This window comes from Schistocerca gregaria, chromosome 9, assembly GCF_023897955.1.
Source record: "Schistocerca gregaria isolate iqSchGreg1 chromosome 9, iqSchGreg1.2, whole genome shotgun sequence".
NCBI lineage: Eukaryota > Metazoa > Arthropoda > Insecta > Orthoptera > Acrididae > Schistocerca > Schistocerca gregaria.
Window position 1 is genome coordinate 177956376 of NC_064928.1, and position 14189 is coordinate 177970564.

Genomic DNA, 14189 nt, shown 5'->3' on the forward strand with positions numbered 1-14189 from the left:
CATACGTATGTTTGAATGTAAGCATTTACTAATTTACTAACTTGTAATACCGGCAGTATCGTTCCATTCCTTATTTTAAATGGTAAGTTATATACTCTAGCAGTGAAAAGTTTAAAAGGCACTTTATAACGAAAAGCCCAGATTTCGGGCATTTAAAACTGCTATGGGAAAAATCCTGGGCCATTTATAAATGTCCTGCACACTGTGCATTTTCCCAATTCACATCACTAGTAGTAGGAACTTGGATATCTAAACAAAACTGTTTAAATTCGTTATGAGCTTTCTCAACCCCACAGCCATTCCGTAACGATTCAGTAGCTTTCCGATCCTTCTGCGGCAACACCTCCTGAATGTTTGTCCCCACACCACAGTCGTACGTCACCCAAGGACGGTGGCTTATCAGCGACCTTGTAGATCCTTTCTCCAGCGGCTGATCTGATGCTCGTTGTTTCCGTCTCTCAACGGCTTCCTCCTTCCAGAGGACGGGGCGTCACCTGACCAGATGTCGGTTTCGGCGGAACCACTGGACTCGCCGCGGATGCGGGAGTTCCTGTCCAAGATCGTCGGCCCCTACAACCAGGACTACGTTAGGCTGTCACCCTCCGGCTGCGTCATGCCCACACTCTACATGGACGTCGCCCAGAGGGTGCTCGACTTCGAGGTCAGGCCGGACGACGTGTGGCTCATCGCGTACCCCAAGTGCGGTGAGTCTCACCTACACGAACCACTACGACCGCTGTTTCATACGTGTTGCGCAGGCACAGATAATCAGACGAGCAATACATACAGTGTACTTTTGACGAACTGTATCATTTAGTGTTGTTGTTGTTGTTGTTGTTGTGGTCTTCAGTCCTGAGACTGGTTTCATGCACCTCTTCATGCTACTCTATCCTGTGCAAGCTTCTTCATCTCCCAGTACTTACTGCAACCTACATCCTTCTGAATCTGCTAAGTGTATTCATCTCTTGGTCCCCCTCTACGATTTTTACCCTCCACGCTGCCCTCCAATGCTAAATTTGTGATCCCTTAATGCCTCAGAACATCTCCTACCAACCGGTCCCTTCTTCTTGTCAAGTTGTGCCACAAACTCCTCTTCTCCCCAATTCTATTCAATACCTCCTCATTAGTTATGTGATCTACCCATCGAATCTTCAGCATTCTTCTGTAGCACCACATTTCGAAAGCTTCTATTCTCTTGTTGTCCAAACTATTTATCGTCCATGTTTCACTTCCATACATGGCTACACTCCATACAAATACTTTCAGAAACGACATCCTGACAACATTTAATACAGTTAATTAAATCTTTGTTTCTTCTTTATTTATCTTCTTTTTTTTCCTCTTGTTGAAGAGGTGTCTGACCCTCCCGGACATCTGAGAAATTTCATATGTTTAGAGTGCCTCGCGCTGTTTCCTTCCTGTAGGGGAAGTTGGGTCTAACGCGCTGTTTCCGAGTGGGAAGGTGTGCCAGTCGCCAGCACGAATCTGCCTGCCGGATTACTGTCGAGGTCTGCTGTGTCGGCCAGCCTGTGGGTGGTTTTTAAGGCGGTTTTCCATCTACCTCCGTGAATGCGGGATGGTTCCCGTTATTCCGTTTAAATTACACTGTGTCGATGATTGCTGCAACAAACACCGTTTCCACATGTGTGTACACCATAATTATTCTAACACGCAAACATTTGGGGTTGCACTCGTCTGGTATGAGACGTTCACAGGGATGTCACTGGGGGCCAAATCGCACAATAACCTTGTATTCGGTGTGGGGCAGCGGTGGGGTGAGTGGACTGCTGTGGCCTGTTGTGGGGTTGTCCTTTCTAGGCCCCAGTTTAATACATACATACATACATACATGGGATTGAAACTGGAAACTGGTTCACGAGTTGGTAACACTGTTTTTGGCCGTTAGACCATGAAGATAGCCGGCGACTTTAGTACCGCCAGCAAGCTTTGTAGTCTCAGACACGTTCCTGTTGAGAGAAATAATTTGCTACATTTTTGTGGTTGAGTGCCGGCTGGTGTGGCCGAGCGGTTCTAGGCGCTTCAGTCTGGAACCGTGCGACCGCTGTGGTCGCAGGTTCGAATCTTGCTTCGGGCATGGGTGCGTGTGATGTCCTTAGGTTAGTTACGTTTAAGTAGTTCTAAGTTCTAGGGGACTGATGACCTCAGAAGTTTAGTCCCATAGTGCTCAGAGCCATTTGAACCATTGTTTTGCGTTCTATAAGGAACTTATACTAATCAGCCAGAACATTATAACTACCGACCTCTATCGATATAAACCCATCCAGGTGATAGCAGTGTCACCTGGCGAGAAATGACTGCTAATAACACACACGCACGGTGCATGTGGTATCAGTGAACGGGCTTTCCGTGTGTAGAATGGGGAAGTCGCGATTTATCTGAGTCGACTGAGGGCAGATTTTGTTGGCCTGGAGGCTCGGCATGAGCAATTCGGAAACTACATGACTCGACATTCTAATTTACCCTACTTTTAGTTTGTTAATGTCAACAGACATATATTTTAAAAAGTTTCACTTATTTAGGGAGTGAAATATCTAGGGATGGAAGAATAACTAACGAAATTAATAGAAGGTTACAGAAGGGAGGCAATTTCTACCAAACAATAAAACACCTGATTTGGAATAAGGAAGTTCCAGAAAAAGCAAAACTCCTTATGTATAAAAATTATTACTTCCCTATTGTCACCTATGGTGGAAAAACATGGACAATGACAGAAAGGGACTGGAGCAGCCTGCAAGCAGGGGAAACGAAATTTCTCAGAGCAGTTAAGGGAAAAACGAGAATGGACAAAGTAAGGAATGTAGAGATTAGAAAGGACCTTAAACAAGAAAGTATGAGAGAAGAAATCGAAAAAAAAAATAGATTAACATTGTATGGGCATGTTAAGAGGATGCATGGGCAGAGACTCACCAAAATTATGGAAGAACTAAAGATGGATGGGAAAAGACCTAGAGGGCGCCCAAGAACGCGGTGGAAAATGGGAGTGAGAATATCTGTAGAAAGGAGAGGTGTGACCTGGCAGCAAGTGGAGGAAGAAAAGTGGTGGGAGGATCGAGCCAAATCGAGAGGACTCGTCAGCACCCAGACCCGGCAGTAGCTGGAGCGGGATTCGGATAGAGATAGTTATGTCTGCACTAAAAATACACTTTGTAAGTGTTATTACAGTCTGTTGATTGGTTACCAAGACGAGACGCTGACTACCAATCGATTCTGTGAGAACCCACATCAATAGCACTTTCCATTTCCGCAATACTTGCGATGTAAGTTATAAGTGATTGTCACTGTATACTCAAAAACTTCTCCTTCAATGTAAGGTCAATGACTGACAATAGCATATTTTAATGGTCAGAAATGCTAGTCTGCATCTATGTCCTCATTACTCGGCCTGCCAGGTGTCGTTTTTCTTCAGTTCGTCTACTTCGTGGTCCACACATTTCATGTTAACTTTACCGCTAATCTCATTTCAGCTCCTTGGAATTACTTTCGTCTTTCTCCAGTTTACTCTCAATCCATAAAGTTTTCTTATTAGACTGCTCATTCCATCAACAGGTCCTGCAATGCCCCTTCACTTTCACTTATGACGGCGGTGTCATCAGCGGATCTTATCACTGCTAACCTCCCATCAGAAAATTTAACCCCCCTCCTGAACCTTCCTTTTATTCCCGCCATTGCTTCTTTCATGCATTGATAGAACAGTAGGGGCGAAAGGCTGCATTTCTGCCATACACCGTTATTAATCCGAGCATTTCGTTCTGGATCTTGCATTCTTACTGTTCCCTCGTAACGCTCAAAGCCACGTTTGTCAGCCTTGTTTCTTGGCTGGTCCATTTGTTTTCGAACAGTTTGCGCATTCAAAGTCCATGTCTCAATGCTATAAGTAAAATCATACACACCGGTCATAGACACCGGTTTCAGTTACGTAGCAAGCATAGTTTTAAAAATTTCGTACAGATCACCAAAAACAATGTGAATCATTTTTACTCGTGTGTTTATCCATCCAGTCGTTGTGTTCCGCTACGCAAAACACAAAATTTCGTCAATTGGCGCTTTGACTTCGTCATTGTACAACTTTCTTTTCAGTGCGTTGACTGTTCATTGTTTTAGTCGCATTACAATTGATTTTTAGACCTACTTTCTTATAGAGGGTTAAACCTATTGTAACACCTTCATTTGTTGTAAGTTTAGAAAGGATGCTTGTTTATTTCACCACTAGCTAAGTACCAGCATCGCCTGTGTATGTATTTATTCCAGTCTTCTATTAGCCCACCTTCTTCTCTCCTCCTCCACTCGTCACCTCTCCCTCCTCTCTCTGTCCACCACGCCTTCTATTCATCTTCTCCTCAATCCTTTCTCTGCCCCTCTGTTCTCCCCTCTCCGTCCATCTACTCCTCCTCTTTTGTCCATCTCCTCCTCTTCTGTCTTTTTCTGTCTCCTATCTACTTGTGCCCATCTCCTCTACATCTACATTTACATCATACTCCGCAAGCCACTTGTCTGTCTGCTATTCATTGCACGCGGTGTGTATGCGTTGCCTGATTTCGTACGCACTGTTTACAAACACTGGAGCGTGTCCGTGCCTGACCACAGTCGATCCTGTCAGTCGCTAACCTACCGGTTTCTCACAAATGTTGTAATTGGGCGAAAATGAAGTCTGGTAGGGATGTCAATAAAATATGGATACATCGATATTCCGATACTTTTTTCAAAAAAATAACGATATATATCGGCGATGTTTCCCCAGGCGGTATTCAATATATACATGGTGTTACAGAAAGGTACGGCCAAACTTTCAGGAAACATTCCTCACACACAAAGAAAGAAAATATGTTATTTGGACATGTGTCCGGAAACGCTTACTTTCCATGTTAGAGCTCATTTTATTACTTCTCTTCAAATCACATTAATCATGGAATGGAAACACACAGCAACAGAACGTACCAGCGTCACTTCAAACACTTTGTTACAGGAAATGTTCAAAATGTCCTCCGTTAACGATGATATAAGCATCCACCCTCCGTCGCATGGAATCCCTGATGCGCTGTTGCAGCCCTGGAGAATGGCGTATTGTGTTACAGCCGTCCACAATACGAGCACGAAGAGTCTCTACATTTGGTACCGGGGTTGCGTAGACAAGAGCTTTCAGGAGAACGTGGAGACAATGGAATTGGTCCGCCTCTAACAATCCATCGGTCACTGAATCTGTTGTTGAGAAGCGTGCTAAAACTTCGACTGAAATGCGCAGGAGCTCCATCGAGCATGAACCACATGTTGTGTCGTACTTGTAAAGGCACACGTTCTAGCAGCACAGGTAGAGTATCCCGTATGAAATCGTGATAACGTGCTCCATTGAGCGTAGGTGGACGAAACTAAAATGAGCTCTAACATGGAAATTAAGCGTTTCCGGACACATGTCCACATAACATCTTTTCTTTATTTGTGTGTGAGGAATGTTTCCTGAAAGTTTAGCCGTACCTTTTTGTAACACCCTGTAGATGGAGAACTGGAAATGTCGAATGCCGATATTTTTATGTTACATTATATTTTTCGCAATTTTTGATTAATATTTGAAGTTGTCTTTATAAAAGTGTAGTAGAACATAATTTTACTTTCACTGTGTGAAGGACTCTTCCTCCTCTTTCAGGTTTCATCCTGTCCAGTCTTTCAAAAATGGTTCAAATGGCTCTGAGCACTGTGGGAATTAACTTCAGAGGACATCAGTCCCCTAGAACTGAGAACTGCTTAAACTAACTAACCTAAGGACATCACGAACATCCATGCCCGAGGCGAGATTCGAACCTGCGACCGTAACAGCAGCGTGGTTCCTGACTGAAGCGCCTAGAACAGCTCCGCCACAGCAGCCGGCAGAATTTTAAGAAAGAGTGGTTCGCCTTTAAAGGAGACCGCTGGTGCAACCTATTCTTGAGAATTGCTCGAGAGTTTGGGATCCGTTCCAGGTCGGATAGAAGGAATACATCGAAGAAATTCATAGGCGGGCTGCTATATTTGTTAGGTTCGAACAACACGTAAGTGCTTAGAGAGATGCTTCGGGAACTTACATGCCAATCCCTGGAGGGAAGGCAACACTATTGAGAAAATTTAGAGAACCGGCATCTGAAGCTGACTGCCGAACGATTCTTGTGCCGCAAACATATACAGGGTGGTCCATTGATCGTGACCGGGCCAAATATTTCACGAAATAAGCGTCAAACGAAAAAACTAGAAAGAACGACACTTGTCCAGCTTGAAGGGGGAAACCAGATGGCGCTATCGTTGGCCCGCTAGATGGCGCTGCCATAGGTCAAACGGATATCAACTGTGTTTTTTTTTAATAGGAACCCCCGTTTTTATTACATATTCGTGTAGTACGTAAAGAAATATGTTTTAGTTGGACCACTTTTTTCGCTTTGCGATAGATGGCGCTGTAATAGTCACAAACATATGGTTCACAATTTTAGACGAACAGTTGGTAACAGGTAGGTTCTTTAAATTAAAATACAGAACGTAGGTACGTTTCAACATTTTATTTCGGTTGTTCCCATGTGATACATGTACCTTTGTGAACTTATCATTTCTGAGAACGCATGCTATTACAGCGTGATTACCTGTAAATCCTACATTAATGCAATAAATGCTCAAAATGATGTCCGTCAACCTCAATTCATTTGGCAATACGTGTAACGACATTTCTCTCAACAGCGAGTAGTTCACCTTCCGTAATGTTTACGCATGCATTGATAATGCGCTGACGCATGTTGTCAGGCGTTGTCAGTGGATCACGTTAGCAAATATCCTTCAACTTTCCCCACAGAAAGAAAGCTGGGGACATAAGAGCCGGTGAACGTGTGAGCCATAGTACGGTGCTCCAACGACCAATCCGCGTGTCATGAAGTATGCTATTCAATACCGCTTCAACCCCACGCGAGCTATGTGCCGGACATCCATCAAATTTGCTAGTACATCGCCATTCTGTCATGCAGTGAAACATCTTGTAGTAACATCGGAAGAACAGTACGTAGGAATTCAGCATACACTGCACCATTTAGAGTGCCATCGATAAAATGTGGGCCAATTATCCTTCCTCCCGTAATGCTGCACCATACATTAACCCGCCAAGGTCGCTGATGTTCCACTTGTCGCAGCCATCGTGGATTTTCCGTTGCCCAATAGTGCATATTATGCCGGTTTACGTTTCCGCAGTTGGTGAATGACGCGTCGTCGCTAAACAGAAGGCGTGCAAAACAATCTGTCATCGTCCCGTAATTTCTCTTGCGCCCAGTGGCAGAACTGTACACGACGTTCAAAGTCGTTTGACGTTCCGGACCGCTTGGCCGATTGGGAAGAAGACATTGGATTAAAAAAAATTAAAGTGAAGCAGAATCGTAGGAAGAAAGCTACGGTTGCAAACTGATTCGGCTGAATCAGACGAAGAAGACAGTGCACAGTGGTCAGACTTTGATTTACCGAGGACCAATAATAAATTTGAAGGATCCCCGGGTCCAAACATATTTCCCAAACATACACAGAGCGTCGAGGATATCATAGAATTTTATTCTGGGAACGATCTAATTGAATATATTAGCAACGAATCCAACAAGTACGACAGTCAAAATTGCAATAGACGGAAACTGGATTTAAAAAAATGCCCAATTTGTCGGCGTTACGGGACCCGAACTTAGAAAATGGTTTGGGCTTGCTATCCTTATGGGAATTTTTTAAAAAAAGCATGGATTGATGATTTTGGTCAACGAATCCGAATAGACAAACCGATATTTCGCAAAACGATGTCCCGCAACCGATTCAGGCAAATATTATCAATTCTACATTTTTTCCGGCAGCAACAGTAAACCGGATACTGCCGACCGGCTTGTCAAAGTGCAGTTCGTAATTGATTATTTTTCCAAAAAGTTTAAAGAAACGTTTAATCTAAGTGAAAACATCTCAAATTGAAAGAATGATACAGTGGCGTGGACAGTTAAATATTAAAGTTTACAATCCGTCGAAAATTACGAAATACGGCTTACTCATTCGGGTACTGTGTCATTCGAGCACGGGATACATTTCCTCATTCAAGATATATTCCGGCGCTGGACAGCCTTTAGCAAAAACAGTGATGGAACTGCTGACATCTTGTGATAGAAAGTCGCATCACCTCTGCATGGGTGGTTATCATAAGAGTGTAGAACTTGCAGAAAAGTTACTTGAAAAGAAAATTCGACTTTTTGGAACGATACGGCAAAATAGATGATTTCAGGAAAATAAAAGCGCTCAAAAGTCAATGTGTTTGACCCTTACCATCAACGGAAATATGACAAACGGCCGGCGACAAGGCAAGTAATCGGAATTAGCGCTGCCGGCACCAAGCGAATAAATTTGCACGAGACGTGCGGACGGCAAAGTGTTAATCTGAGGAAGAAATTTCTGAGAATGTATGTCTGGAGAACAGCATTGTATGGTAATGAAACACGCACTGTGAGACAACCGGGCCGTGCAGGGTAGCCGCGCGATCTGAGGCGTTGTCTTGTCACGGTCCACGTGGCTGCCCCCCCCCCCCCCCCCCCCCGAGTCCTCCCTCGGGCCTGTGTCTGTGTCGTCCTTACCGTAAGTTATTTTAAGTTAGATTAATTAGATTAATTAGGAAGCGATGACCTCAGCAGTTTGGTCCCGTAAGAGCGTTCCACAAATTTCCTTTGAGAAAACCGGAACAGAAGAGAATCGAAGCATTTCAGAGGTTGTGCTACAGAAGAATGTTGAAAATTAGGTGGACTGATAAGCTAAGAAATGAGGAAATTATCAGCAGAATGGAATACGTAAATATATAATTGAAGACGTAGGTTGCAATTGCTTGTCTCAGATGAGAAGTTTAATTCAGGAGAGGAATTCATGGCAGGTCGTATCAGGAAGAGGTTATGGGAATTAAGGCAGAGATAAATTGCTTGTTGTTGTGGTCTACAAACCTGAGACTGGTTTGATGCTCTCCATGCTATTCTATACTGTGCAATCTTCTTCATCGCCAAGTACCTATTGCAACCTACATCCTTCTGAATATGCTTCGTGTATTCATCTCTTGGTCGCCCTCTACGAATTCTACCCTCCACGCTGCCCACCAATACTAAATTGGTGATCCCTTGATGCCTCAGAACATATCCTGCCAACCGATCCCTTCTTCTAGTCAAGTTGTGCCACAAACTCCTCTTCTCCCCAATTCTATTCAATACCTCCTCATTAGTTATGTGATCTACCCATCTAATCTTCAACATTCTTCTGTAGCACCACATTCCGAAAGCTTCTTTCTATTCTCTTCTTGCCCAAATTATTTATCGTCCATGTTTCACTTCCATACGTGGCTACACTCCATACAAATACTTTTAGAAACGACTTCCTGACACTTAAATCTATACTCAATGTTAATAAATTTCTCCCTTTCAGAAAAGCCGCCGGCCGCGGTGGTCTAGCGGTTCTAGGCGTTCAGTCCGGAACGGCGCGACTGCTACGGTCGCTGGTTTGAATCCTGCCTAGGGCATGGATGTGTGTGATGTCCTTAGGTTAGTTAGGTTTAAGTAGTTCTAAGTTCTAGGGGACTGATGACCACAGATGTTAAGTCCCATAGTGCTCAGATCCATTTGAACCAGAAACGCTTTCCTTGCCATTGCCAGTCTACATTTTATATCCACTCTACTTCGACCATCATCAGTTATTTTGCTCCCCAACAACAAAACTCCTTTACTGCTTTAAGTGTCTCATTTGCTAATTTAATTCCCTCAGCATCACCCGACTTAATTCGACTACATTCCATTATCCTCGTTTTGCTTTTGTTGATGTTCATCTTATATCCTCCTTTCAAGACACTGTCCATTCCGTTCAACTGCTCTTCCAGGTCCTTTGCTGTCTCTGACAGAATTACAATGTCATCGGCGAACCTCAAAGTTTTTATTTCTTCTCCATGGATTTTAATACCTACTCCGAATTTTTCATTTGTTTCCTTTACTGCTTGCTCAATGTACAGATTGATAGCTATAATAATACATCTACGAGTATATGGGGACGACGGATTAAATGAATCTGCACACATATGAAATGTGCTTAAGCCAAAGAACTAAGAGGCATGCTGAAAATAAAAATGCAAATGCGAATTGAGATATAAAAGCTTTTATCCGATTAAAGGGTATTCTAAAAAAGTTGAAAACGGAATGGAAGAGCATTTTCTTACATTTTAAGAGATTATGTTCATTTTAAGCATGTCGGAATTAAGATAACTTCGTCATTACAGAGGAAAACGCAGTGATCTCTAATTTGAATACAGAAGAAGCTATGCAAGCAAAACGTGACGTCTAGTTGTCCATCGAGGAAACATCTGTCAAAAAGAAATGTTTTCGAGACTATGCGGGAAAGGCCAAACAGAAACTCATTCGTGAAACTGAGAAATAGTATGGGGAGTTAAATGAAAATTAAATCACCTGCAGTCGTCCATTTTGCACTTAATTTACGTATGCAACCAGTTTCGGTGTTCCATTACACTATCTTTAGGCCCTTGACCAACGTAAATTGGGAGGAACCCAGTCTCGTGTGCAATCGTAACAGGAGCCAATGTTAAAGAACTTGTGTGTGTAGACTGCTGGATTTCACGACACTATCACCGCATTCATTGACCAATGCCTTGATGAACGAAGTGATAGTAGAGTGTTAACAAGAGACCTACAGAAACCAGTTATCTAATATTGGCTCCCATTATGACTGCACTCGAGATTGGGTTCTTCCCAATTTCCGTTGTTTAAGGGGCCTGACCGTGTTGCACTGGAGCACCGAAACTAGTTGCACAACTAAATTAAATGCAAATCAGGTGTTTTAATTTTTATTTCATACTGAACAGTCTGTAAGCATACACTACAAGGATCGACACACAAAAAGTACAGGAGTTGAATGAGGAAGATCGTATGGAAAATGGATGAAATGATCAGTTGCATGAAACGCAAACTGTGACTTCCTTCAAAGTGTAGCAGGGTTGGAGAAATGACGGGAAAAATTATATTGCAATGCCTGAAAATATTTATGTAATAACTAAAATATGGAATATTTTCTTTAACTTAGAATAGGACATATCTTTAAGCTAAGAAGCACAGTTATGAAAGCTGGTACAATTTATACGTTTCTGGTATAAATTAGGAAACCAGATTCCGAATTTCTACCACTACCAGATGTTTAGAAAATAAAGTATAATGTATTTATTTTTCTTGCAATTTTTTATCACGACCTTTCTGTAAACACACCACATATGATTTAGTGCCATTACACAGCACAAGCCTTCAAATATACTAGCAAAATGTTACCAACTATCAGATGTAAATATGCGATCAAAAATCTGAATAGCTAATAATAATAGAATCAGAGCCATGCTAGAGAGTTAATTTGGCAAACTGCAGTATTATTCCATTGTATACTGGCTCACTTCTCCCTCTGTATCTACCGCTCGTTTAACGGCACGGTCCTTCTGCGTACAGAAAAAGGACTTACAGACCAGCTTGACTGACTCTCTCGTGGAAGAGGCAAATAGTTCACTTCGCCAGAGTGACCTCTGGTCAGCCAAAGACTATGGTGCGACTACAATCGATAGTAACGTTAGGCGATATAGCTAAGAGAAACAGAGATCAACTTTGCTAATTTAAGTGTAGACGACGAAAGGAATGAAATAGATTTCTTTCAAACTTTAACTTGTGAAGTGCATTTCTAGCCACCTCTATAGTGAACTCCAATTTTTAGATGCAGTCGTGACTGTGCCCATATTGTGAAGGGCTACAGATCATTTGGACGATGCATTACCACGTCAGAGATTCAGCACGATGATTGTTACACGTTTGTATAGGTCGTAACAGAGGACTTACGGAGTTTTTAATGTAAAGGTTTCATATGGTATTCTTGTACGTTCTAATAGACCTCCCCACCATCAGCGTACTGTGATGAGTTGCGGAAAATGAGTTCTAGTGTACAATAACTGATCTAAAGTATCCGGACATCCCTATGTAATGCGGAATTCATGACTGGATCTCACGGGAGGCGGAAACGCCACTATAAACGTAGGGAGTACAGGAGAACGGGCAGCTCAGGAGACCATAGTGACCACAGATGTGGACTGGTCATCGAATGTCACCTGAATAAGAGATACATCAGGGACATTTCAGCCTGTATAAACCCGTCCAAGTGATTCTGGGTAATGGATACATCCGGAACATTTCAAACCTTACAAACCTACCTAAGTCAACTGTGGGTGATGTGATTATGAGCAACAAGTACATCAGGGGCATTTTAACCGTTATAAACCTCCCCAAGTCAACTGTTGGTGGTGTGATTCTGAGTAACGAGTACATCAGGGACATTTCAACCCTTACAAAGCTGCCCAGTTCAACTGTTGGTGGTGTGATTATGAGTAACATGAACATCAGGGACATTCAATCCTCATATACCTCTCCAACTCAACTGTTGGTGGTGTGATTCTGAGTAACGTGTATATCAGGCACATTTCAAACCTTACAAACCTGCCCCAGTCAACAGTTGGTGATGCGATTCTGAGTAATGGATACACCAAGGACATTTCAATCCTTATAAACCAGCCCGAGTCAACTGTTGGTGGTGTGATTGTGAGTAATGCGTACATCAAGCTCGTTTCAATCCTTATAAACCTGCCCAAGTCAACAACTGGGTAGTGTGATTATGAGTAACGAGTACATCAGGGACATTTAAACCCTTATAAAGCTACCCAAGTAAACTGTTGGGGGGTGATTCTGAGTAACGAGTATCTTAGGGACATTTCAACCATTATAAATCTGCCTAAGTCAACGGTTGGTGGTGTGATTCTGAGTAACGAGTACATCAGGGACATTTCAACCCTTACAAACCTTCCAAGTCAACTGTTGGTGATGTGATTATGAGTAACGCATACGTCAAGGACATTTCAACCCTTATAAACCTGTAAAAGTTTTTTTTTAATTACCGTTACTAATCACAAACTTTGTCAACAGGATGACCAAAGCACTTACTAAAAGACTACGTAATATCAGTATGACCTTATTGAAAAGTTGTTTTTGTTGTGCCATTTAGCCTGAAGATGAGGTTTAACCCTCGAAAGATGTCGCTAAATAAATAATACAGTAGTTGAGAAAGTTGGTGATTGGTAGTGGCAATATAAAAAAAAACCTTTATATATTTCTTGAGACAGTCACGGTCGAAAAATAGTCAAAATGGCTTCAAATTCCCTTATAAACCTGCCCAGATCAACTGTTGGTGGTTCGATTCTGTGTAACGAATACATCAATGACGTTTCAACCCTTATAAACCTACCCAATCCAACTGTTGGTGGTGAGATTGTGAGTAACGAGTACATCAGGTACATTGGAACCCTTATAACTGTTGGTGGTGTGATTCTGAGCAACGACTGCATCAGGGACATTTCAATACTTATAAAACTATCCAAGTCCACTGTTGGTGGTGTGATTGAGAAGTGGAAAGGCGAATGAACAACTACAACTAAACCAAGACCAAGCGGAACTCATATACTGACTCTAAAACATTGCAGAAAGTTATTGTAAAAATTCGCATGAAATCTGTGGGAAGAATCGCTCGTGAGGTCCATAATGCTATTGGCAGTTTTGCTACCATAATTACTGTACGCAGAAAGTTGAAAATAGTTGGTACAATGTTCGAGCTGTTCTTTACAAGAAATACATATCTGTAGTCAGTATTGTGTTACGCTTGAGGTAGTCTGAAGAATGACGCCTCTGTACAGTGGGTGATTGGAAACAGGTGATTTGTAGTCATGAATAAACCTGTGGCAATCTGATGAAATTGTTTGGATTTGGCGAGCGCCTGGAGAGCGTCATCTGCCACCCTCTGTACTGCCAATAGTGCAGTACGTAGGAGGTGTTGTTAGGGTATGGGGGTAGTTTTCGTGGTTAGGGTAGGTCTCCTTATTGTGACTAACAAAAACCTTAGATGCGGAAGAATATCAAAACATTTTATAGCATTGTGTACCACATACAGTTTGGAGATGATGATGATGGTATTATCTTAACAATACCCTCTTCATAAGGCATTATCTGTGAAGCAATGTCTTGTGGAAAATAATGTTCCTGAAATCTACTGGCCTGCTCAGAGTCGGAATCTAAAGCCAATGGAACACCTCT

The 14189-nt window shown here is 42.4% G+C and overlaps 1 protein-coding gene across 2 annotated transcripts in view; it reads left to right on the forward strand.

Moving 5' to 3' along the window:
• LOC126292265 (luciferin sulfotransferase-like) overlaps window positions 1-14189 on the forward strand; it is a 248781-nt gene that overhangs the window by 173519 nt on the left and 61073 nt on the right. For both annotated transcript variants that reach the window (XM_049986165.1, XM_049986164.1), the window contains one exon: window positions 480-704. In XM_049986165.1, the coding sequence (XP_049842122.1) occupies window positions 503-704 (202 nt within the window). In that variant the 5' untranslated portion in view covers window positions 480-502. The remainder of the gene's footprint in view (window positions 1-479; window positions 705-14189) is intronic.